This window comes from Chlorocebus sabaeus, chromosome 1 (genome assembly GCF_047675955.1).
Source record: "Chlorocebus sabaeus isolate Y175 chromosome 1, mChlSab1.0.hap1, whole genome shotgun sequence".
Taxonomy (NCBI): domain Eukaryota; kingdom Metazoa; phylum Chordata; class Mammalia; order Primates; family Cercopithecidae; genus Chlorocebus; species Chlorocebus sabaeus.
Window position 1 is genome coordinate 101,371,239 of NC_132904.1, and position 27,663 is coordinate 101,398,901.

Genomic DNA, 27,663 nt, shown 5'->3' on the forward strand with positions numbered 1-27,663 from the left:
ATAAAACTGGATCCTCATCTCTCACCTTATACAAAAATCAACTCAGGATGGATCAAAGACTTAAATCTAAGACCTGAAACCATAAAGATTCTAAAGGATAACATCAGAAAAACCCTTCTAGACACTGGCTTAGGGAGAGACTTTATGACCAAGCAAATGTAAAATATTTTTTTTCTTGCTTCAACAACAACAAAGATAAATATATGGAACTTCATTAAATTAAAGAGCTTTTGCATGGCAAAAGAAATAATCAGCAGAGCGCGCAAATAACCCACACTCTGTATTGAGACTAATATTGAGACTCTACGAGGAACCTAAACAAATTGGCAAGAAAGAAACAAACAATCCTATCAAAAAGTAGCCTAAAGGTATGAATAAACAATTCTTATAAGAAGATATACAAATGGTCAACAAACATATGAAAAAAATGCTCAACGTCTATAATGATCAGGGAAATGCAAATCAAATCACAATACAATACTATCTTACTCCTGCAAGAATGGCCATAATCAGAAAATCAAAAAATAATAGATGTTGGTATAAATGTGGTAAAAGTGAACACTTTTACACTGCTGGTGGAAATGTAAGCTAGTACAATCACTATGGAAAACAGTGTGGAGATTCCTTAAAGCACTAAAAGTAGATTTACCATTTGATCCAGTAGTCTCACTCCTTGTATCTACCCAGAGGAAAAGAAAGATATTATACAAAAAAGATATTTGCACATGAATGCTTATAGCAGCACAATTTGCAATTGTAAAATATGGTACCAGCCCAAATGCATATTAATCAACGAATGAATAAAGAATATGTGATATATATACATATCATGGAATACTCCTTAGCCATAAAAAGGAATTAAATAATGACATTTACAGCAACTTGGATGGAATTGGACACCATTATTCTACGTGAAGTAACTCAGGAATGGAAAACTAAACATTGTATGTTCACAATCATAAGTGGGAGCTAAGGTGTAAGGACACAAAGCCATAAGAATGATACAATGGTCTCTTGGGGACTTAGGGGAAAGTGTGGGAGTGGGTTGAGGGATAAAAGACTACACATTAGGTACAGTGTACACTGCTCGGGTGATGGGTGCACCATAAATCACCACAAAAGAACTTACTCATGCAACCAAACACCACCTGTTCCCCAAAATTATTGAAATAAACAAAAAATAAAATAAAATAAATGAATATTGAAATCAACATCTAAAAGTCAGGTGAAAGTTAAATAGTATGTACTATATATGCCTGATGAATATTATAAACTTAAAAGTTATGTTTAGTACAGTTTTATTACCAGTAGTAATGTTTTAACAATATAATGAAAGGACACAAAATTGCGTATTCAAAATAAATAGGCTATATAAAATAACCTGAGTTTTTGTGAATAGTTTTAACAAGGTTGAAAATGATTATTTCTTCATTAATTTTTTCTTGTGATTTTTAATACTTAATTTTTTCTCCTATAAGCATGACTTATTTTATGACAAAATGAGAAAACAAGCACAATTTTATAATAAAAATTTATTAAGCATTAATTTAGCAAAAATATGAGATTGATTTTAGCCTGGTATTTGCAAAAGGTGGACAGCGAGCAGTTTGATACAAAAATATTCTTAATCAAAAATTGACCTTTTCACATAGCAGATTCATAGACACCATAATGCCTTCATTTTCCTAGAGAAAAGTAGAAGAAGAGAAGATGAGTAATCTGGCTATTAGAGGTAAGATGTAAATATAACTAATCTCTACTGTGAGAAATACCTTCACAAAAGGGCTACGGACCTGTCATCCCCAAACGGGAAGATCTGTACTAGGGCCTCATTGCCTTAGCATAGATTTAGCAGCTAGTCTAGCATATGGTACAGGAAAGCCTCATCACAAACAGAGGAGAACATGGCGCAGTAAAAGCGACTTTTGGGTGAAGAGAGACAAACACTGGATATACATCACATTTCCAATGACTTTACTTTCCGCATACGTCAGAATCCAATATTCCCCACTTGCTGAGTAGTTCCTTGAGAGAAATTAGACATAAAGGATTTTCTAGCTGACCGCTATTGGGCTACCATTACTTACACAACCATTATGCTATGACTGATGTAATATAAAACTAGGGTTTCACTGGGGGTCACTAAGAAAAGGAAAATAACACAAGCCTCCTCTATAACTAGCGGGCAGCTGACATGCCATCATTATTCTCCATTCTATCCAGACTTTCTGAATAGATGAGCAGGGAGCACCCAAATCCACTTCTAGAATATATTTACCTGAGTTGCTTTTTATGAGTTTTAATTCCCAGGAAAGAGATAGAAATATCGTGTCATGGATAGTCTTTCAATGGTGGGCAACTGGGTTACTACATTTGGTGTCTCAAATGAACGTTGAACCTAAAGTAGTAAAGAAAGCCTTTAGAGATGTTCTAAAAGGAAAACCTGACTCTTTCAGAAGTGAGAAAAGTCATAATGTGTATTAAGGCTATAGCTAGGTAATGTAAACAGAAGGTATTTTTAGCTTTTCCTTAGATATAGCACATACACAAATGAATTCTTACTCTAAAAAGAATTCCCTGGGTAAGCAAATCTATCACAGTCAGGTTATTGGGAAAACCCACACTGGTTCTATGTAGCATTTTGGAAGACCTCATCTTTGAATAAACTTGGAATACAGGAAGGATTGTCAAGATGAATTAAGAGCTTTGGGATTTCCTAAAAAAATTCACAAATGGTTCTCCAAAATTTTCTGGGGCATAGCATTGAAAATAAAAGAAGACCCCTACCTTTCGAAAAATTTCTTCTAGATGATGACTCCAAGAATACTCTTTGAAGTAGTAGATAATTTGGGAAATGAAGACAGAGCCACTTATTTCATGCCTCCAAGAAACATTATCTGCAAATAAAAGGCATCAAAATATTGGAGGATGTGATCTTTTATACATGGGGAAGATTCCTGGAGCAATACCTTTGGGACAAAATCTGATTTTGTTTCTTCGGAGAAGAGAGGAAAACCAATGCTAAATAAAGATGGTACCTCCAGCTTCCATGGCAGACCCAGAAAAAGCCATCATGGACCCTCACTCGTAAATCCCCTTGACTTTTCTGGTAGGCTAGACTGAAGTGATATCCTCTGGGTTTGCAAGTGGTGGAAAAGAGTGTAAGTCCTTTCAGCACTAACTACATAAGAGAAAAATAATTCAGCCTTGACATTCCTTGATTCTGGGCCCTTTCTTCATCCTGACTTGTTTCATACTATATATTTTTGTGTACTTTTTGTTATGTTGTATAAAAATATTTTCAATGACTGCTTCTGTTTACCATTTTAATATGACCAAGCTACTCCTACAATTTAGAAAAAAAAGGCAATACTTCTCTAACTACTGCTTTACTTGCAGCCAGCTGCTGATTTCTCCTTACTTTTTAAAGTCAAAATTCCAATTCTGTCTATATTCACCATTCCATTTCCCTTATCCTGCTCACTCCTATTAGGCTTCTCCTTGCTACACCTAACATCAACTTTGCCAAATGACTTTCCCCAAGGTCACCATGACCTCCAAGTTACTAAATCTAATAGTCATTCATCAACCCTTACCTAGATCTGATCTTTCATTCACATCAGAAACTGTTGGAACTCCAACAGATTCTTTGTTGGTAAATCTAGCAACGCATACTCCTTATGTTCTTTCTTATTCTCTGATTCTACTTTGCAAGTCAAATTTACTGGTTCCTATTTCTCTAGTATTGAACTCTAGGGTAATTTTAACCTCCATTTCAAGGTCTCCTCTTATGCAATTCTCAATTCTTAGATGATTTCATCCATTTTTAGGATATTAAATATTATCCTTAGACCAGCATCTCTCAAAATTTTATCCCACATGCAAATCTCTCCTCTGAAATATACAACTGTGCAGCTCCCTACTCTTCATTTCATCTCAAAATATGCCAAAGCACCTCAAAACTTCCTGCAAAACTCCCATTTTAACTAATGCCCCACTATTTACTTGCATGCTGGAGTCACTTCTATCACACTTTATTCTTCACCTACCATATTTCACCAAACCACTGGGTGGTCAGTCATATTACTTTTGTATACTAATTGCTTCTTAGATACAAGAACTTATTACATACCAAGACTATTAGTATCATCTATGGCTTCATATGTTGTGCTAGCATTTAACCTGTCCTCATATATCGACTCTTGCTGTACTATAATGTATTCCACACTGAACCTCCAGAATGATCTTCAAAAACAAAGATCTTATCATTTAACTGCTTACAGCCTAGTTGAGTTTCCTATTACTATTAGTATGAAGGACCATATAAGGCCTCAGGTGTTTCAGGCCTGCCTCACTCTCCAGACTCTGTATTAGCATCTCTCCTGATGCTGTGTTCCAGCCGCCTAGCCCCCTCTCCTAAGCTTCTTTTTTGTCTGTAAGTTCTCCATACGCACTGCCTTTCCTGTCTAAAAAGTTCCTCTCTTACCCTAGATTTGTTAACTCCTTCATTTCTCAAATGTGAACACATATTTTTTAAGGCTTTTACCAGAGTTAACAATTATTATTTATTCTTGTTAAGTGCCTGCCTTTCTGGGTATAAGCTCCATCAAGTTCAGTAACCATACCTGCTTTAATTGTGCATCATATGTCTTGCACTGAGCCCAGGCCTAGCACAAAATTACATGCAAAAGAAATAAGAAAGAAAGAGAAAGAGAGAGAGAGAGAGAGAGAGAGAGAGAGAGAGAGAGAGAGAGAAGAAAGAAAGAAAGAAAGAAAGAAAGAAAGAAAGAAAGAAAGAAAGAAAGAAAGAAAGAAAGAAAGAAAGAAAGAAAGGAGAGAAAGAAAGGAAAGAAGAGAAAGAAAGAAAGAAAGAAAGAAAGAAAGAAAGAAAGAAAGAAAGAAAGAAAGAAAGAAAGAAAGAAAGAAAGAAAGAAAGAAAAAAGAAAGAAAGAAAGAAAGGAGAGAAAGAAAGAAAGAAAGAAAGAAAGAAAGAAAGAAAGAAAGAAAGAAAGAAAGAAAGAAAGAAGAAAGAAAGAAGGAAAGAAAGAAGGAAAGAGAGAAGGAGGAGGGAAGGAGGGAAGGAAGGAAGGAAAAGAGGGAGGGAGGAAAGGAGGAAGGGAAAGTGAGAAAAAGAAAGGAAGAAAGCAAGAAAGAAGGAAAAAGAAAAAGGAAGGAAGGAAGGAAGGAAGGAAGGGAGAGAAAAGGAAGGAAGGAAGGAAAGAAGGAAGGAAGGAAGGAAGGAAGGAAGGAAGGAAGGAAGGAAGGAAGGAAGGAAGGAAGGAAGGATTTTGCATATTGTATTGTATTTCCCCAAATAAATTAAATATACTTTCAGAATTTGTACCAGGCCTTACACACCTCTTTAACTTCCTTTAACAGCTGTAAGTGTAGAACTTATTTTTCAAATAAAATCTTATGAAAACTCGAATACATGACAAAGGGAAGCCACTTTAGTTGTTTATTCCCCAGGCTGGACTCAGAGTGTCCTCTAGCCCCTCAGTTCTCACATGCAGCCACAAACAACAGCCCTAATCACAACAAAGCTTTTAAGAAAGGCAGAAAGTCAGGCCCCACCCCAGATTTACTGAATAAGAAATCTACTGCATAAGCAAACTACTGAACAAGAAATCAAGTGATTTCTATGTTCATTAAAATTTGAAATCCATAAATTAGAGCATTTAGATCTGTGAACTGTGCAAAGGAGTATTTAAAAATTGCTCCTGTTATCCAAATCATTGATAGAATAATATTGTGGATGATTGTTAAAGAGATCTGCAATTTTGACCATGAGTGGTCAAGAATATTCTCTATTTTTACATTGCATTGTGACTTTCCAGCCAAAGGACTGATTTTTTATTCATTGACTTCATTATCCAAAATTAGTTAATATTTAGGCATTTAAATGTTAACTAGTTTTCTGAAACTAGATTAATAATAATAGGCCAAGAGTTACTGGGATGTGTGAAGCAAGCATAATGGTTTCAGTGGTTGGCTTCTTTAATTGCTGGTAAGTGACTGTGGAGATACACTGTGAGAAAATGATACCTTTCTCTGCCATTGCTACATTCAAAAAACAAAATCAGATAACACCTCACTTTTTGTAGTTAGATTATTCCAGGTCTGGATGCTCACCAAAGTCCTTCCAAAGTCCTGTTAACTTTGAACGTTTCTTCCCAAATCAAGATTTATAGCTTTCTAATTATGAAAGTCTCAGCATTTTAAATCTTTTCTCCACCTAAAATATCCTAGTGATTAGAGAAGAAATGCTCTTATCAGTGATAAGATATAATCATAGCCAAGTCGACTATCTAGCAACCTACAAAGAAATCTAGAAACTATTCTCTCTGAAATCACTTACGTGGTGTGGAAGATTTGAAAGCAATGAAGTCCTTTTCCACATGAGCCTTTGTGACAGCATCATTACAGATGTTACTTTGCAAGAGCTGACCATGTGTATCTGCACTGGCTTTTCCACTGTCAGTGGTGAACCAAACAATCCCAGCACCACCTGGGAGAGACATTATGTCTTATGAAACATAAGGTATTTATAAATACACATATACATATGCAAACACAAATACATATGCATACACATACACATATGCACACACATGCCCATGCACATACACATACACGTACACACACATACACATATGCATATACATACACACATATACACATATGCATACACATACACATACACGATACTGTCTCTTTTACCATAATACCTTTCCTTTAGTACATTTTCTCATGGCATTACTTAAAAATGCAAGTACCTTACTACTAGAAATACTGCCTCACTTACCGGGAACAAAACAGAGCCCACTTGAGTTTAGAATAACCATGTTGACAACATCGTCCCAGATGATTGGGATGTTTCTAATTATTCTACTTATAGTTTCTTTAAAAAAACGATATGGACTTAATACAATTTCGAAGTGCACTGGACCTAGGAATAGTACTGAAATGTTGTTCCTCTTGCCCATCCCTAGGAAAATGAAGTATAAACACCAGGCTAATTTTAAAAGTGCACAGCCACTCCCGGGGGTCTCAAAATCAAGATTTATAGCTTTCTAACTGGAGACTCACTGCCTCGGCAGGCTTGCATGATGATGACCTTGGGTTTGTCTCTCAGACTCCGGCAGTTACGGTTGTTGAAAATTTCGAAGATGGTGTCATCGTGAAGAACATCTGGCTCTTGATCCCAGTGCTTAGTTCCACAGATTCCATTCAGGATGCCATGTGACATGAACACCAGGAATGTGCTGTCCGAGGACTGGTGCTCTGGGCGAGCAGCAAACTGCCTTAGGGCTGTTTCCATTTCCTGAAAGAGACCCTTGAGTCACTATCGAGGAAGTCTCCACATGTGTGCAGTTTGTACTCAAATAGCAGGTGGGGTTCACAAAAATGAGCCAGTAGTAAGGAATCAGATGGTTTAGACTGAATGGGATTGTAAGATAAATAGTGTTCTGACATAAAACTAGAAAATTTAACTGTATAGAATATTAAAGTTAGTAGGGTTTTTATGTAGTATCTTGCCCAGTGGTTTTCAGTAAAACCTTAGGTTTCTGAAGATGCTGGGAGATGGAATAAAATGAAGGCCAAATGAGATGACAAGACACCAACAGGGCCACTTTGCTATAATCTGTTTAACAATGGTGTTCTTGTAAGTTTTTATTTTAAAAGATAAAATTGACAAGTATTAAAAATATGAAATTCCTTCACTATGGAGCTGCAGAAAGTTAGTTTAAAATGGTCTAAGGTCATGCAAAACAGAGCTAGAATCACAACCTTTTCATTATATATTTGTGTGTGTGTGTGATTTTTTTCACCTATACCTGCTTTTACATTTAGACACTTGCTATGAACATTTTAAAAATCTCACAAGCTAATTCTGGAGAAATCAGACATGGCAGCATGGCAGGGTGTGGGGCTTTTGTCTTAACCAGACCATCTAGTAGTCTCCCAGATTGTGAACATCAGAAAGACCTAATATTTTCACTAAAACTCTGCTACATAGAATTTATCTAATCACACACACACACACACACACGTACATGTTATAGATGGTGCATTAGAGAAGGCTGAAATCCACGGGATCCTATTCTGGAGAAAATATAATTCCTATAATATCATACATCTTGCTCTTATAGCTACCAATTAAGAGGTTGAAAACTATCTAAAGGAAAAAAGAAAAAAAAATGGAAAGCTTGTTCTGCTCTCTGGAGCCATCACCTGAGCTGTGAGATTCTCTTCTATAACCACTGAGTATCCAAGGTTTTCAAGTAGATCTTGCATCCCCAAAAGGTCAAGTTCAGAACCATTTCGATTAAGAAGATAGTGGAATTCTTTGTTGCAGATGATGAGGGCCAGGCGTGTTCGGCCCTCTTTCTCCATCACTGGATATATCTGTAATTAATACACACAGAATGACTTTCCCCAGGCCTTTTCCTTTTTGCCTCCAAAGTTCATATGCAACAGTCCAATGTAAATATAGAGCAAGTGACAAAAAGTTTCTGCATGAAAATACACCGTCGTGAGGAAAGAGGCAGAAAACCAGACTGGAAGCATGTACGAGGTGCAAGTGTTCACTGTACGAAGTTGGCTTCAGTTAGGTGGTGGAGAGGAGTTGAGACTGTGTCCCAAAGTGAGATTGAAGAAATAGAAAATGTAATGTGAAGACCAATCAGTTAGATCATTTCCTGATCTTAAGGCCTTTGTGATGAGAGTTAAAGCATCCCAGTAAGTCCCCAGTGTCTTGTCTGAATGAGTAATCTTGTGTCTCCCTATTTCAAAGCATATCACCTCATCTGCCCTTTTCGTCTTCAGTTCATGGAAATGAGCATGAGGGCAAAGCTTTATCCTGCCACTGGGTTGGGCACCCTGGATTTCCAGAGGAGCTGAAAGAGAAAAAAATTGTGTAGCTCATTAAGCAGTAATGTCTGCTGCCTTGCAACCCTGCAAACCCTTTTGCTAGGCTCTCATTCCTCAAAGCTGCTTGCTGCCAGTCCATGAAAAAGTTTTACAAAATGAGAAAATTGCTTCATATTTAAAATGCCTATAACAAAAATATTGAGTACATCCCTATTTTCTTTCTGCTTCTTACTGCCTCGTTATAAATTTCGGTGTTTTCGTTAGTGCTCATGGCATGGACTAATCTTTCAGACCCAACACATTTGCATTATATAAATACAGCAACTAAGATTTGGAAGGAAGTTTAATGTTCATTTAGCCTAGTGGAATCACTACTCAGATATTTGAATGTCACTTGAAATATCCTTTCTTTATTATTACCATTCTCTGAGACATCTCCCCTTTCATGGAACCCAAAACATTCCAAGGCATTCTTAAACTCTTATGTATATAATAAAATGTGTACCTTCTAGGTATTGATATGTATTTCCCACCTCAGAATCATACAGAAAACATTTAATTCATTTCCCTGTAAAAGCCCATGAATTCTTCCACGACCAATATGTCTTTCCCTATTTTTTCATTCTTACATGAAAATACCCTCAACATAAACAACTATTGCATTATACTTTAATTGTGTTTACTTACTATAACCTTAATTAGGATAGAGAAGTCGAATTTTATATTTGTATTTCCAGTATATAGAATTGTATCTGGAAGGATTGCTAGTTTATAAATTTTGTTAGTGAATAGTTGTCCTCAAATACTTGAAAATAGCTACAAGGTCTCCCCTGGTTCTTTGTTCCCTTAGGGCAACAAACCTATATCTTATCATGGTTTTGCATAAGAAATATTTCCCCTTTTAACCATCAAATCCATCAATTTACTTACATCTCTGCTCACCTCTTCTACTTTCTCTTTTACTGCATAAAACATGTGTCCTTCCTCCTATCAAAGGTCACTGCCCCTACCTGAGTTCTGAATTCCATCCCCTCCTACCCACAAGGGTTTTTATCAGGTATTTATTCTGCCTCAGGTTCTATGTCATCAATCTCTTTCTCTTTTCCTACAGACTTATGCCCATTGGCATCAGCATGCCTTAATATCTTTAAAGGTTTACTTTTTTCTTTTAAAAAAAAGCCTTCCTGTTTCCTCAATCCTTAAATAAAATACTTATTATCAAAACTACCACTGATCATTTGTTGATTTCTTAGCATGCCATGGTTGAAAATATACTCTTTCTTAGAAAACATTCTCTAGGCTTCTGAATGCTGCATTTTCCAGCCATTCTTCCTAAATCTGTCTGTCTTAGTTGTTGGTTCTTCCTCTCCCACAATGTCTCCAAAAGTTGTGTTTTTCTATGCCAGACACTCTGTTATTCTCTGTCAATGCTCTTTCCCAGGTGGCATCTTCCAGTCTCAATCTCTTAAATACTATCTACATGCTGATGAATCTCCAGATTTTTCCCAGTCCAGATTTCTCTGTGAGCCCATCCATTTGCCTATTCAACATCTGCCATTGGAGGTAACACGTGTTCCAAACCAAACATTCAAAACAGGACTCTTGATATTGTGCACTCCTTCAAATCTGTGTCTCCTGCACACCTGTTTTCTCTGACTCAGTAAATGGCATCATTCACCCCAGTTGCCAAGCAAAAACCTAGTCATTATTAGTTATTTCTTTTCTTTCACATCCCATATCCAATTCATTCGTCAGTTTCCATTGATTCTGCTGCCCAAACTAGTGAGAGACAGGACTAGCTGGATTTCCTAGGCTGACTAAGAATCCCCAAGCCTAGCTGGGAAGGTGACCACATCCACCTTTAAACATGGGGCTTGCAACTTAGCCCACACCCGACCAATCAAAGAGCTCACTAAAATGCTAATTAGTCAAAAACAGGAGGTAAAGAAATAGCCAATCATCTATTGCCTGAGAGCACAGCAGGAGGGACAAGGATCAGGATATAAACCCAGGCATTCGAGCCTGCAACGTCAACCCACTTTGGATCTCCTCCCCTTATATGGGAGCTCTGTTTTCACTCTATTAGATCTTGCAACTGCACTCTCTTTTGGTCCGTGTTTTGTTACAGCTCAAGCTGAGCTTTCTTCACTCGCCGTCCGCCACTGCTGTTTGCCCCTGTTGCAGACGCGTCACTGACTTCCATCCCTCTGGATCCAGCAGGTTGTCTGCTGTGCTCCTGATCCAGCAAGGCACCCATTGCCATTCCCGATGGGGCTAAAGGCTTGCCATTGTTCCTGCACAGCTAAGTGCCTGGGTTCATCCTAATTGAGCTGAGCACTAGTCGCCGGGTTCCACAGTTCTCTTCCATGACCATGGCTTCTAATAGAGCTATAACACTCACCGCATGGCCCAAGATTCCTTTCCTTGGAATCTGTGAGGCCAAGAACCCCAGGTCAGCGAACACGAGGCTCGCCACCATCTTGGAAGTGGTCCGCTGCTCTTGGGACCTCTGGGAACAAGGACCCCCCCGTAACACTAGGTCTCAAATTTAACAACTTTTCATCAATTCTATTGCCGTAAAGTCAGTCTAAAAGCTATTGTCTTTCTAACTGAAATATTTCAACCGCTTTCAACTGACCTTTTTGATGGGATGCTTATCCTATCACTCCTCGTTTAACAACTTCTAAGTAATGTAAATGAAGGTAAGATGCATCATTTATCATTTTTCTGCTGTGACATTAGGTCATGTCCTTGCAGTTGCAATTTACTTGGCTCTATTAGTATGTAATGATTTCAACATGGGCAGGAAGATTAAAGGAAGAATTGAGAGTACAGAGTGAAGTAAATGAAAGGAAGGAGAAAAAGAGAGGAAAAAAAGAGAAGAGGGAAAAACAGAGGAACAAGAAAAAGAATTCAATGGAAAGAAAATGAAACAGATAGTAAGAAAGGGGAAATGAAAGAAATGGAGAGAGAAAAGTGGGAGATTAACAGCTGTCTTTCACTTTGAGGGTTGCTGTTAAAAAACCCTCAGTTAGAAACACCTTATTTACATTTTGGTTAAAGGGAGTACCAAATTCTTACACAGAGAGGTCAATTTATTATATTTATATTGCTTTTGCTTTTTAATGTCAACTATTTTATGTAAACTAAGATAAACTTATGTAAGTTTAAGCACTTATTTTAGGAATGGGTGTTAACTGTAATAGATGGCTAGGAAGAACAGAGGCTATGCAACACTCCTGGAATTTGTAAGGATCGTCAACTAGTAATATACAGTTGTCCTAAAAAAGAAACAAACAAACAAAAAAACCCTGCAATGTTTTCTGTTGCAAATAAAATTCCTGGCATGAATCTTTAATAGTTCCACTTACACTACCCCTAATTTCCTACTCTGCAGTCAGATTGGCTGTGACCCTCTTACACAACAAGAGCGTTACTGTCTCAGGGTCCTTGCTCCTGTTTCCTCTTTCTAGAGAACACTTGTGTTTCAGAGTTTGGCACAGCTCCTTCCCCACAGCTCATGTATGTACTGAAATGCCTCCTCTGAGGAGAGGTCATGACTGAGCAAACACCCTGGCTCACTGGTCTTCCCTTGACCAACCCTGGCTGACACACACACGACGTACACACACACACACACACACACACACACAACCACCTCTTTCTGTGACCTAATCCTCCTTTATTTTATGCATTCTCTGAAATCACACCATTTATTATTTACATGCCTTTTATATACCTACTTCACTACATTGTAAACTCCATGAGAGCAGGAGCTTTGTTTATCTCGGTTACTGCTATACACACAGTACTAGACAGCATGCAGTAGGTTTTCAATTAATATATACTGAGTGGATAAAACCATGATAAAAGGTTGAAAAGTTTTTATTCCTTTTTAAGTTTGTTCAGAACTTTTGAAAATATGGCACTCGGAAGACAATACTATCATTTATGCTCATCGTGTCGTTCTAGACACTACAATTCTTTAATGTAGCTCGATAATTGATCAGTTTCCTTGGTGACTGCATAGAATGTGTGACTCATATGCAGTTTTTATTATTTTTTATGTGCTTTTCTTAACCATTTCCTTATTCTGTTTTCTGCAGTTAATAGTTTCTTGTATATCTGTAGTTTTACACATTTTTTAAAGATGTGATGAATTCCATTTAAAAATGTGAGTGTCAGAAAGGTGGGGATATTTACATCAAAGCACATAGTCAGTGGTAGTGGTGGGCTCAGCATATACAATGTTCTTAGCTTTTATTCCAGTTCTCTTTGCACTACCCCATAAGACCTTTAAAAAGTCTGCTTTATCTCAAATAACGTCATTATATGTCCATGGATAGATATCACATGTCATTGTTAGAGCTGATGCTTGGACCAATACAGCATTCTGCTCAGTTTCTTCACTTTCACTTTCATTTCTGGGTTCTGAGGAGAATTGAAGAGCAGGGATGTAGGTGCTCATCTTGCTTTTGAGACACCTTGTTACAACAGGAGGTGAGAAATAACTATGTTGTCTGAACCTCAATGCAGTGGTGTTTCCTCTGTAATATAGGGCTCATTCTAAGGCTATCTTACCCCCAAACGACGCCTGAGGGTTCCCATGAACCACTTTTTTGGTGGCAGTTTACCTGTTGGAGGAACAGCCATTGAATGAGCTGATGCAGCTCTTTCTTCATCTTTGCTTTCTTCATTTTCTTCTTCAGATTCTGCAGTAGAATGAAGAAAAGGTTTAGGATCAGTGCTCTACTCTGAAAGCCATTTCCAAGGATGAAAATTGACTGAGAACACAGGTTTCCCAGGTCTTTACTGGGATACCTTCTCACAATAGAGGCCCAAGAGTTTTCTTTTGGAATCTGGCATTTGGAGGCCGTTACCTGTGGAAGAAGAAGATGATGCAGAGCTTTCTTCAGGTTCCTGGTCCTCAATCTCACGTTGATATTCTGAAACAATATAAAAAACAGATTTGTTCGCAGAACTAAGTTTCAAGAACTTACACACTTTACATTCTTTCCCTTTCACTAATGAGTAGATAACTATGCTAGCATGGGGCTACTCTATGAAGCATGAAGATTTGGCCCATTCACTAAGCAACAAGTTTGTTCTAGAGGAATGTAGCCTTCAGCCGAGTGTAAAGGGAGGCCGAGTTTCTATCAAACAAAGGGGAGCTTGTTATCTGTCTGCTTATAGAATTCAATGAATAATCAAAATCTTTAATCAAAGTTTTTATGCAACGGCATTGTTCATTCTGAGCAAAGAAAAGTACATCTATGTATAAAAATTATCTACAACAAAAATAATTCCAGATGCATGTCCAAGAATTGGGAATATATTCATTTATATATTACAGTCTGGAATAGGAATCAGCAAACCACAGCCTGTGGGTCAGATTCAGCCCAACACCCATTTTTATAAATAAAATTGTATTGGGACACACATCAACACACCCATCATGTACTTATGGTCTACGCTGTTTGTGAGCTGCAATAGATGATTTGAGTCATGACAGAGGCCACATGGTCCAGAAAGATTAAAATATTCATTATCTTTCAAAGCAAAAGTGCAACAACCCGTGCTACACAGAGAAAGAAACGTCTGTACCCCACCAACCCATGAATTCTCTATTACTTCCTTGAATAGAAATCTAGATTTCCAGACATTTCTTTCCGGGGCAAAGCCACAGTTAAGCAAAAGATAATGGATATCCCCTATTGTACATTCTGTATCTGGGAATGACACTAAAGTCCACATTGTGAAACCAGAGTATCCCAGAATAGCTAAAGGCTATCAGCCTTTAATAATGTCTCCAGCACCATATGCATATTTAACAAATATTTATTGAGCACCTGTTATGTGTCAGGTATCATTTCTATGTATTTAGGATATGTTCATGAACAGGGCAGACAAAGATCCCCCACATGGTGGGGGTTACATTTCAGCAGAGGGAGACATAATACTATAATGAATCAGTAAACTGAAGGGAGTGATGAGGGTGAGGATTGTTAAAGAAAAAGTAAACAGCAGTGTAAAAGTAATTGGGGTTAATCAGAGTATTATGTGGCATTAAATATGATAGACAGGAGGCCGGGCCTGTTGCCTCATGCCTGCAATCCCAGCACTTTCGGAGGCTGAGACAGGAGGATCACCTGAGATCAACAGTTTTAGACCAGTCTGGACAACATGGTGAAACCCCATCTCAACTAAACACAAAACAAAACAAAACCAATTAGCCAGGCATGGTGTAGGGTGCCTGTAAATTCAGCTACTAAGGAGGATGAGGCAGGAGAACTGCTCTAACCAGGGAGGTGGAGGTTGCAGTGAGTCAAGATTGCACCACTGCACTCCCGCCTGGGCAACAAAGTGAGACTCCATCTCAATTAAAAAAAAAAAAAAAAAAAGGTGAAGAAGGTGCTAAGATGGGGATAGTTTATTCTCCACTTGGAGAAGGGAAAAGTAAAGAAGACAAAAACTGAATAAGAACAGTAGAGAAAGAAGGAGTTACTAGCTCTTAGTACGACAATACTCACCTAAACTCAGCTGTTTTGGGTGACTCAATAGGCGGTCCTTAAGTATTTTGCCTGCCATTTGCGCTTTCTCAGTGATATTATCAACTAGGTTTCCAGCGTTGTTCACCATGAAGTTCAAACCTTTTCCTAGACTGCGTAACTCTTCCGTATTTAACACATTGTTTTCCATCAAGTCATCAAAAATGCCATCTAGAACGTTCCTGGCCAGCAACTTCACCATGTTGACTGGATCCTCTTTGGATGGTTTCTTATCTGTGAGAATGACAGAATCTTAGATACAGGCAGAACTTTAGATAGCCCATTCTCCATCAAGTCATCAAAAATGCCATATAGAACGTTCCTGGCCAGCAACTTCACCATGTGGACCAGATCATCTTTGGATGGTTTCTTATCTGTGAGAATGATAGAATCTCAGATATAGACAGAACTTTAGTTAGCCTATTCTAGGGTAGTGGTTCCCAAATATTAATGTGCATAAGAATCACCTAGAAAGCTTAGTAAGCAGCGCTTCCTGCACCCTAGTCCGAACCATTTTCATTTCATAGGTGAGAATGGGCCCATGAATTTTCCCTTCTAACAGTTTCTCAGGTGATGCCAAAACCTCTGGTGCAAGGACCACACGTGGAGAAGCTCCTGTCTTGTTCACCTCTCTCCATTTCCATAGATGGTGAAATAGATTCAGAGAAGCAAAGTGAATTCGCTAAGGAACTTAGTGACAGCTGACTCAGTTTAGTCTTTGCATCTCCTATAATCTCTTCATTTTCTTTCACTTTTATCAATAACTAGTTTGAAAAACTAGTTTGAAAAGACATTATATTCAATATGTGCAGCAGTAAAACATAAATGCATTCATCTGTAAAATAACACCTTTTTTGTTTCCTTTATCAAGGCTGACAGGGAAGCTCGGCATGCCGAGACTGAGAGTACATATTGTAGCTGACCCATTTGCTGCTGTATTTGAAAGTTCACACAGAGAGTAGAAATATGGAGGAAATGCAAGTTACCCTGTTCAACCGTCTGGCTTCTCACCCTCACCGTAACAACACTTATAAAATGGGTGAGAACTGCAGGTCAGTATGAGTTAAAAGAAGAGTCTAAAAATCAAAGGAAAAGTTTAAGAACAGAGATCCAGATGTGTCTACATTTCTCTTTTATTTGAGACGTTGTAACATATTCATGAAGACACTTGGTTTGCATTTTTAGTGCTGTGACCAAGCTCACATATCTCCCGCTACACCCAGAGTAAAATAATTAGGTTTTGGGAGAACCCTCTCCACTCTGCATTCTTCTTTCCCTTGAACTATAGTGTTCTCAAAGTACAACCATAAACAACAGAAAAACTGAAGCCACTTACCAGCCATGGCTGCTACTGCTCCCTGGAAAGGAAAAAGCTACGAAAGTGAAAGCAATTTCAACAGGCTTGCTCTCCTCTGAGTGGACCAGCTTGTTGATACCACCCTAAATGGAAAACTACAGGTCCTCAAATTCTCTTTCTCTTTGCCAAGATACAATTAGACTCCTGATCTCATATATGTATAATGGCTTTCTTTTGGAAAAGAGAAAGCAGAAGGTGTTTTTTGTATTTGATATAACAAAGTGATCAGAATGAAAGCATGCACACTTGCACGAGAACACGTCTCTGCATTCTGTTTTTTCTCATCTATTTTTAGCCCGTTAATAAATCAAATTAAACCTCCATTTGTCTCTCTGCTGCCATCAGCCTGGAAATGGTCAGGAGTCTTTGCTTCATTGATACTTCCTCAACCCCGGAAGTGTGATTCTGGAAGGTAAAAGAAAGAGGTTGACTGAGGACTGGCAAATGGTGATACTCCCTTTACTGTTTGAAAAACCCACATAAGTTATCTCTTATCTTCTCTTTCCAGATCCACTCACTTTTAAATTGGGATGTTGTTTATTTATGAGATTAATGTATTTTCGTTCAATAAATGAACAAGAGACTCACTTATTTTTGAAATAGATATATGTGTGCCATTAAAATCAAACAAGAAAAGTTTATAAAATGGAAAAAGATCATCTACGTTCCTTAATGTCACTTGACAATGTAACCACAGTTACATGCGTAGCTTGCATCTTTGTGTGTAATTTTTTCTATAATTTTATAAAACACTTAATATGACACTGATTTTATTCATGCCTCTAATCATTGGCCTCCTAGCATTTTTGGCCTTCACTTTAATTGTGAACTAACCTTATGACTAGGTTTTGGCCAACATGATGCCGCAGAGCGATCTGATGGAGTTTCCAGCCTGAGTTTTACAAATCCTTGTGCCCTTCTCCCTCTTGAACACCTGAAGCTAAATGAGGATGAGCCTGGTCTAGATTGCTAGCTGAATAGAGACCTCGTGTGGAGAAGAGCCCAGTCATCTCAGCCAAGGCCATCCTAGACCAGCCTCCAGCCAGGTGTTTTCCCAACCTATGAGATATCCCAGCCTTGTCAGCAGAGATGCCTACCCTAACACACAGATGGTCTCAGACACAATCCCAGCAGTGATGAAAAGAAACATTCAGCTGACCGGCCACCTTGTAACAATAATAAATGCTTCTTGTGTGAAGCCACTGTATTTCAGGGCATTTTGATACTCAACACTAGATAACCAACAGACACATAATCACCTGCAGATTTTTTTTCTATAGTGGCAGTATCTTTAAATTATATTGCTGATAATTTGCTTAATTTAACTTCCACAATATGTGACAAACATTTAAAAAACTCAACACATCAAACACTATCTGATTTTTGATGGCTGTATACTATTTAAAATGTGGATAGATTATAATTTTAAAAAGTTTTGTCAGTAGTACAGAAAAGACTGCAATAAAAATCAGATTTTTATGATTTTTATCTTTGGTCCCACTGACGAGGTGTAATTTCTCTAAGTTATTTGCCTTACTTTTTAATGACAATCTTTGGAACAACCAATAATGCCTGTTTGATCTATTTCATGATATAAAGATTACAAACAATGCTATCTGTCTCATATGAAAAATGAAATGTAGCTCATTCACACTGCCAGTTCTTTCTCCTATTCTATCTAATATTTGATAATAGTGTGATTTCCAATTATTTCCTTGATTCATTTTGAAATATAATAACTTAACTCACACTTCTTCTTTCATCAATTTTCATAGTAGCTTAATTCTCCTCTGGGTAAGTTGATCAGAGTTTCCCAGGTACAATTTACTCCATCTCTTCTCACCTCTGCACCATTTTTTCCCAATTTCCTATCGTAGTAAAAATACATACTCCCAAATTGACCATCTTAACATTTTTACATGTAGTGTTTGGTGATACTAAATATATTCATAATATCATAACAGTCACCCCCATCTACCTCCAGAATTCCTCTTTATCTTGTATCTCTGGTGGAGATAGTGCTCTACTCCATGGCATGCTTTCCTTTAGCTACCTAATATGGCCATAATATTTAATTTTTACAAAGAGTGAAACTTTACCTCTGCGTTTTGATATTCCCTGAAAAAAGACTGATTGTAGAAGCAATCTCAAGCTGTAGTAGAATTAATGTGTGATTGTACAAAAGAGATATGTCCAGAAGAATAATTAGTAAAAGGAGCAAGTAAAAGACAGTGAGGTGTTGAACTCTGAAAGTTTTCAAGAGATCTGAAATTCACCTTACCTCTTTTGAGTTTAGGATTAGTAAAGACTCATGATTGCAACCGAACTGGTTGTTCTTCCAGTCCTTCAAAATCTTCACAGCACTGAGTGACTGATTTGACCCTAAACTCTTTTTCCTGGCACAATGCAGGTGATGCAGGTGCATAATTTTGCATTCAGTACACTGTAGTGTTTCCTCAGAGTTGTATGTTCTGCCTGCTAATACTTCTATGTTTGTTGACTGTCATGCCTTCTCAAGGAGACTGTGAGCTATTAGGGATCAAGGGTTTAATAAAAATTTACTTAGTATTTCTCAATTCCCTTAGCTAAAGGTACAAATATGCAGATTCTCTTCATGGATTTTTCAATAGTAAGCTCTGGTATTTGAGAAAAAAAGATCCCCTTTGCACATCATGCTGCCACTGTCATAACTGTCTTTCTTCTCCCCATCTCTCCTGCTGAGTTCTAAATTCTTTGAAGTCAGGTACCTGCTGTAATTTATATCTGTGTTCCTAAAGGAGAAAGCCCAGAAAATGGTTTATTAAGGGAAAAAATGGTGCTATTAGCCAGTTCAGGTCTTAGGAATCAACTCTAAAGACTCTAAATCCATAACCCGTTCTACGTTTCAGCTCCTGTTTTTCCAGGGGGTAAAAAACAACAACAAAAATGTAATTTATAGATTAAGTGCAATTTCCATCAAACTACCATTGACATTCTTCACAGAATTAGAAAAAAACTACTTTAATTTCATGTGGAATCAAAGAAGACCCTGGCTAGCCAAGACAATCTTAAGCAAAAGAACAAAGCTGGAAGAATCATGCTACCTGAATTCAAACTATCCTACAAGACTACAGTAACCAAAACAGCATGATACTCATACCATAAAGATATATAGACCAATGTAACAGAACAGAGACCTAAGAAATAACCCTACACATCTACAACAATCTGACCTTTTACAAACCTGACAAACACAAGGAATGGGGAAAAGATCTCCTGTTCACTAAATGGTGCTGGGAAAACTGGCTAGCCATATGCAGAAAACTGAAATTGGACCTATCCCTTACCCTTCATACAAAAATTAACTCAATATGGATTAAAGGCTTAAATGTAAAACCCAAAACAATAAAAACCTTAGAAGAAAACCTAGGCAATGCCATTCAGGACATAGACATGGGCAAAGACTTCATGGTGAAAAAGCCAAAAACATTTGCAACAGAAGCCAAAATTGACAAATGGGATCTAATTACACTAAAGAGCTTCTGCACAGCAACAGAAACTATCATCAGAGTGAGCAGGCAAACTACAGAATTGGAGAACATTTTTGCAATCTACCCACCTGACAAAGGTCTAATATCCAGAATTTACAAGGAACTTACACGAATTTACAAGGAAACAAACAAACAACCCCAGTAAAAAGTGAGCAAAAAATATAAACAGACCCTTCTCAAAAGAAGACATTTATACAGACAACAAACATGAAAAAAAAAAAAAACTCAACATCACTGATCATTAGAGAAATGCAAATCAAAACCACAATGAGATACAATTTCATGCCAGTCAGAAAGGCGATTATTAAAAAGTCAAGAAACAATAGATGCTGGTGAGGCTGTGGAGAAATAGGAACGCTTTTCCAGTGGGAATGTAAATTAGTTCAACAATTGTAGAGGGCAGCATGGTAATTCCTCAAGGATCTGGAGCCAGAAATACCATTCAACCAGGCAATCCCATTATGGGGTATATACCCAAATGAATATAAATCAATCTACTCTAAAGACATATGCACACATATGTTTATTGCAGTACTATATATGATAGCAAAGTCATGGAACCAACCCAAGTGTTCAGCAATGATAGAGTGGATAAAGAAAATGTGGTACATATACTCCATGGAATACTATGCAGCCATTAAAAGGAGTGAGATCATGCCCTTTACATGGAAGAAGCTGAAGGTCATTACCCTCAGCAAACAAAAACAGGAACAGAAAACCAAACACTTCATGTTCTCAATCAAAAGTGGAAGTGGAACAATGAGAACACATGAATGAACACAGGGTGGGGAACAACACACACCAAGGCCTTTTGGGGGGTGGAGGGGAAAGGGAGGGAACATAGAAGACAAGTCAATAGGTACAGCAAACCACCAGGCGCATGTATACCTATGTAACAAAACTGCACGTACTGCACATGTACCCCAAAACTTAAAGTAAGATTCAAAAATAGCCCTCTATGACAAACTCATAACCAAATTCATAGACGATCATAGTGAATGGGCAAAAGGTGGAAGCATTCCTCTTGAAAACCAGCACAAGACAAGGATGGCTTCTCTCACTACAACTATTCTACGTAGAGCTGGAAGTTCTAGCCAGAGTGATCAGACAACAGAAGGAAACAAAAGGCGTCCAAATAGGAAAAGAAGCATATCTTCCAATATACAAAATTTGGTAGCATGCATGTAATGTATCTTCATAATAGAATGATTTATATTCCTCTGGGTATATATACCCAGTAATCGTCCATACTATTCTTTACATGTGATATTTTCATCTGGTTCTGATATCAAGGAAATATTAGTCTCATAAAGTAAAGTGGGAAGTGTTTACTCCTCTCATAATTTTTGTGAAAATAAAAGTCAAAACAGAATGAATGGTGGCAAGGTTGTGAAGAAAAAGGAATGCTATCCAGCATGATGGCTCATGCCTGTAATCCCAGCACTTTGAGAGGCTGAGGCAGGTGGATCACTTGAAGTCAGGAGTTCGAGACCAGCCTGGCCAACATGGTGAAACTCCATCTCTACTAAAAATATAAAATGTAGCCAGGAGTGGTGACACATGCCTGTAGCCCCAGCTACTTGGGAGGCTGAGGCAGGATAATCACTTGAACCTGGGAGACAGAGATTGCAGTGAGCCAAGATTGTATCACTGCATTACAGCCTGTGTGAGAGAGTCAGACTCCATCACAAACATAAATAGATAGATAGATAGATAGATAGATAGATAGATAGATAGATAGATAACGAATGCCTATACATTGTTGTTGGGAACATAAATTGGTTCAGCCACTGTGGAAAGTAGTTTGGAGATTTTTGTATCCAAAGAAATATAAATCATTCTATTATAAAGATACATGCAAGCAATGTTCATTGCAGCACTATTCATACTAGCAAACACATGGAATCAACCCAAATGCCCATCAATAATGGAATGGATAAAGAAAAGGTGGTACATATACACCATGGAATACTAATCAGCCCTAAACAGGAATGAGATCATGTTCTTTGCAGGGACATGGACATGGATGGAGCTGGAAGCCATTATCCTCAGCAAACTAACACAGGAACAACCAACCAAAAAGTGCATCTTCTCACTTATAAGTGGAATATGAACAATAAGAACACATGGACAACAGGGAGGGAAACAAGACACATTGAGGCTTGTGAGGGGCTCAGGGGAAGGGAAAGCATCAGGAAGAATAGCTAGTGGATGCTGGACTTAATACCTAGGTGATGGGTTGATCTCAGCAGGAAACCACCATTTCCTCTGTAACAAATGTGAACATCCTGCACATGTACCTCAGAACTTAAAATAGCTTGGAAAAATAAAAAAGAACTTAAAACAGAACTGCCAGAGAAGCAAAAAACACTTCCAAACTCACTCTACAAGTACAATATTACTCTGATACTAAAACCAAACCAAGATACATAAAAAAAGAAAGAAAACTATTGGCCAATATGATTGATGAATATTGATGAAAATACTAGCAAATTCAACAACACATTAAAAAATTATTCCTCATGACCAAGTAAGATTTATCATAGGGATTAAAAAATGCTTCAACATATGCAAATCAATTTATTGTAATACATTGTATCAACAGAAAAAAGAACAAAAACCATATAATCATTTCAATTGATCCTGAAAAATCATTTGACAAGATTAAAAATGCCATCATCATGAAAATTCTCAAAAAACCAGGTAGAGAAGAAATACTTCAGAATAATAAAAACCGTATACAACAGACCCAAACATAGTATTATACTGAGCGGGAAAAACTGAAAGCCTCTTCTCTAAGATCAAAAACATGGCAAGGGGGCCCACTTTCAACACTGTTATTCAGCATAGTGTTGGAAGTTCTAGGCATAGCAATCAGACAAGATAAAGAAATAAAGCGCATCCAGATTGGAGGGGAAAATGTCAAATTATCATTGTTTCCATATTATATGTTCTTATATTTGGAAAAACCTGAGGACTCCACCAAAAAATCTATTATAGCCAATAGGCAAATTCAGTAAGATTGCAGGATACAAAAATCAATATACAAAAATTGGTAACGTTTCTATCGGCCAATGGTAAGCAATCTGAAAAAGAAATTTAAAAATTTCATTTACGACAGCTACAAATAAAATTAAATACCTAGACATTACATTAACCAAAGAAGTAGAAGACCCTTACAATGAAAACTATAAAACATCAATGCAAGAAATTAAAGAGGATGTGAAAAAAAAATTTAAAAATTCCTTGTTTGTGGGTTGGAAGAATCAATATTGTTAACTTGTTCATACTACCCAAAGCAATCTCCAGATTCAATGCAGCCCTTACCAAGATACCATTGACATTCTTCACAGAATAAAAAAGAAAAATTCTAAAATGTATATGAAACCACAAAAGACCTGAAATAGCCAAAGCCATCCTAAGCAAAAAGAACAAAACTGTAGGAATCACAATACCTGACTTTAAATTACACTACAGAACTGTAGTTATCAAAATGTCATAGTACTGGTGTAAAAACAGACACGTAAATATAACAGGTTACAAAACGCAGAGATAAATTCATACATCCACAGTGAACTCATTTTTGACAATGGTGCCAAGAACATTCATACATTGGTGAGAGGACAGTCTCTTCAATAAACGGTGCTGAAAAATAAAACTAGATATCTATATGAAAAAGAATGAACCCAGACCCCCAACTCTTGCCACATACAAAAATCAAATCAAAATGAATCAAAGGCCTAAATCAAAGACCTCAAACTACGGAACTGTAACAAAAAAATGGAGAAACTCTCCAGTCCTTTGGACTGGGCAAAGAGTTTTTGAGTAACACTCAGAAAGCATGGGCAACCAAAGCAAAAATGGACAAATGGAATTATATCAAGTTAAATACCTTCTGCACAGCAAAGGAAACAATCAACAAAGTAAAGACAAAACCCACAGAATGGGCAAAACAATTTGCAAACTATTCATCTGACAAGGGATTACAAACCAGAATATATAAGGAGCTCAAACAACTCTATAGGATAAAATTTTAATAATTTGATTTAAAAATGGGCAAAAGATCTGAATAGACATTTCTCAAAAGAATACATATAAATGGCAAACAGGTATATGAAAAGGTGCACAACATTAGAGAAATGCAAATCGCAACTACAATAAGATACTATCTCATGTTAGCTAAAATGGCTTTTATCTAATAGGGAATAACAAGTGCTAGCTAGGATTTGGAAAAAGGAAACCCTCATACACTGTTGGGGATAATGTAAGTTAGTGCAATCACTATAAAGAACAGTTTGGAAGTTCTTCAGAAAACTAAAAATAGAGCTACCATATGATCTAGCAATTCCATTGCTGGGCATATACTCAAAAGAAAGGAAATCAGTATATCAAAGAGATGTCTGCATTCCTATGAATATTGCAGCACTATTCACAATAGCCGAGATTTGGAAGCCAACTAAGTGTTCATGAACAGATAAATGAATAAAGAAAATGTGGTACCTAAAATAAAGAAATAGTGGAATACTATTCAGCCACAAAAAAAAGAATGAAATTCTGTCTTTGGCAACAACATGGATAGAACTGGAAGTCATTAGGTTAAGTAAAATATGTGAGGCACAGAAAGACAAGATCATATGTTCTTACTTATTTGTAGGAACTAAACATTAAAATAATTGAACTCAGTGAAATACAGAGAAGAAGAATGGTTACCAGAGGCTAGGAAGTGTAGTGTGGGGTGCAGGGGAATTGGGGAGGGTTAATTCCTCCAAAAACTGTTAAAAAGAAGGATTAAGACCTAGTATTTGCTGGCAAAACGGGATGACTAAAGTCAATAATAATTTAATTGTACATTTAAAAATAACTAAAAGAGCATAACTGAATTATTTGTAATACGAAACACCAATACTTGAGGATATAGATGCCTCACTTTTCATGATGTAACTATTATGTGTTGCATGCCTGTATCAAAATGTCTCATGTCAGCCTCAAATATGCTATGTGTATACACATAAATATACACCTAAAATGGAAAATTAAAGAGATAGAGAAAAAAAACTGGACTATCATTTAATATAGGAATCCTCTTATGCAGTATATATTCAAAAGAAAGTGTCTCATTCTTCCAAAAAGACACAGGCAGTCATATACTCATCATAGCACTATTCATAATAGCAAAGACAAGGAATCAACCTAGGTGTTATCAAGGGTGGATTGGATAAGAAAATGTGGTTCACACACAAATGGAATACTACACAGTTATACAAAGAATGAAATTATATCCTTTGGAGTGACATGAATGCTTCTGGAGGACATTATCCTAAGCATATTTACTCAGAAACAGAAAACCAAATACTGTGTGTTCTCAGTTATAAGTGAGGGCTAAACGCTGGGTACACATAGATAGAAAGATGGGAAACAATGGACACCGGGGTCTACTAGAGGAAGGAGGGAGATAGAAAGACAAGGGTTGAAAAGCTACCTATTGTGTACTGTGCTCACGACTTGGATGACAGGACCAATTGTCACCAAAACCCCAGCACCATGCAATATTCTCAGGTCACAGAAGTGCACATGTACCTCTTAACGTAACTTTTCAATTAAAAAATGTGGGAGGTAATGGGAAAAAAATTAGATTTTTGAAAATTTTGGATTTTGATTTTTTAGATGAGGAATAACTACATTTAGGGCTAGATACCTTGACCAGAATGGAGTTTCAGTACTCCTCTCCAACCGCTTCAACTTCTGAACACACATACACATCTGCCCACAGGCATTCATACAGCCTACTTCTTTTAATGTCCTAGGAAGATTTAGAAACATCTTGTCAATGTCATTCAGTGATGAGCATCTGTGCCGTACAATCTGGAAGCTCAAATGAAAATCAGACCTAAAAAGAGAAAGCCTGTAGACCTTTGCTCTGATGTAGAATCTTTAGCCAGAAAAACTGCAACAAAGACAGCAAAATGAATAACAAGAATAAAAAAGTACTTGCACCTGCAACAAGTATAGCAATAGGAATATCTAAGTATTGAATGACCTTCCTCAGGGTTTTTAAAATCTGCTCTGGATCTGATAGCTGTGAAGGGTACAAGCAAATTAGTCCATTCATTCCATCTCTTCAGGGAAGGCCAGATCTGCTTTCTATGTTTCCAACTGCAATAGTCTAGCATCCAGGGTAGTCAAGTGGTAGAAGCATCTTTAGCCCACTGTTCAGAAAATATCCTCCTTGTCACTGGATAAGGGATATTCTTGCCAATGTTTGATAAATGTCAGAGTAAAAAGTCATTTGTGAAATGTTGGCAAGAAACATTATCTGTGAATAAACCACATCACAAATCCCAAGACTGGCTCTTGCCTGAAGAAAAAGAAGAAATATTGCTTTTTTTCTAAGTCAGCTAAGGCATGCAATGGAATTCACTTTGTTTTCTAGACACTGGATTATATTTCTAGTGAATATATTCAAAATTCAGTGAGTATATTGTTACTGATACTTGACAAGCATGCTGTATGTGGTGCAGATATTAGAGTAGCATATTCCCTGAGTTCAAGAAGTCATCAATTTAGTAGAGAGTAAGAGAAAGGTAAAATGGGGCAGAGGAAAGTGGTCCATGGAAAAGACATGCTTAAATGTGCATTTCAAGAGTGATATTTACCAACTGTGATTTAAGTTAATTATGAGCTCTGAAATGCAATTGCCTCATCTATAAAGGGGAGGATAATAATTCATACACAAAAGATATCTGAAACATCACAAGTATATGGGATACTCAATCTCTACAGTATAATTCTATTAATAGCTTCTCAATTTACCAACTTAAAAATAATTTTAATTAGAATTAATTAAACAATATTCACGAAAAATATTTATACAAAATTTTAACTAAATACAAAAACGGTGCAACAGAACAAAAATGAAAATCTAGAAAAGGTTGACTAGGGAAGAAATACATAATATTGAAGGAAAAAAGTTCTTATGGACAACAGAAATAGTAAAGAAGAATTAATAATTTATTACATAGTTGACACAGAAGTAATGAAGACATTATTATACAAAGGAAGGTGTAAGGGAAAAGTAATGGCAATAGCTCTGTATACAATCATGGGCACTCCTTTAGTCTAATCTTTTATTCAATGGTAATGGTAATAAAATGTATTGAATAATAAATTGAAATTTTGTATAGAACTATGTCTGTCACAGTTAAAGGAAAGTTTTAACTAAGTCTTATTTCAGTTAAGTGAAGTAGGTAAGAGATAGGATGGAGACAGGTGTCTCTGCAAATGTTTTGTGAAATTAAGGAAGTAGATGGTTATTTTTCTTCAGGAGAGCACCATGATATGGTTGGAATTTACACAG

At 37.0% G+C, this 27,663-nt stretch overlaps 1 protein-coding gene across 3 annotated transcripts; it reads right to left on the bottom strand.

The window, feature by feature from the left end:
* Positions 1–1,527: 1,527 nt before the first annotated feature.
* LOC103248368 (caspase-12) lies at positions 1,528–16,856 on the bottom strand. Of its 3 annotated transcripts, none has more exons than XM_073020690.1 (11): positions 16,759–16,856; positions 15,405–15,656; positions 13,755–13,820; positions 13,509–13,586; positions 8,806–8,900; positions 8,236–8,409; positions 7,090–7,324; positions 6,359–6,508; positions 2,788–2,897; positions 2,279–2,398; positions 1,657–1,685 (listed from the first exon to the last, which is right to left on the bottom strand). In XM_073020690.1, exons 1-10 carry the CDS (start codon positions 16,763–16,765, stop codon positions 2,300–2,302), a joined length of 1,266 nt encoding a protein of 421 aa, XP_072876791.1. In that variant the 5' UTR covers positions 16,766–16,856; the 3' UTR covers positions 1,657–1,685; positions 2,279–2,299. The 3 variants fall into 3 exon arrangements, with proteins under 3 accessions (XP_072876800.1, XP_072876791.1, XP_072876796.1); XM_073020695.1 differs by lacking the exon at positions 1,657–1,685 and adding an exon at positions 1,919–2,025; XM_073020699.1 differs by lacking the exon at positions 2,279–2,398 and having other exon boundaries at positions 1,528–1,685.
* Positions 16,857–27,663: the final 10,807 nt, after the last annotated feature.

Coding starts and splice junctions, on each gene's coding strand:
- LOC103248368 (XM_073020690.1), bottom strand. Junction 13,821..15,404: donor CCCAAAACAGCTGAGTTTAG/GTGAGTATTGTC, acceptor ATATTGTTTCAG/AATATCAACGTGAGATTGAG. Junction 2,399..2,787: donor TAGAAGAAATTTTTCGAAAG/GTAGGGGTCTTC, acceptor TTACTACTTTAG/GTTCAACGTTCATTTGAGAC.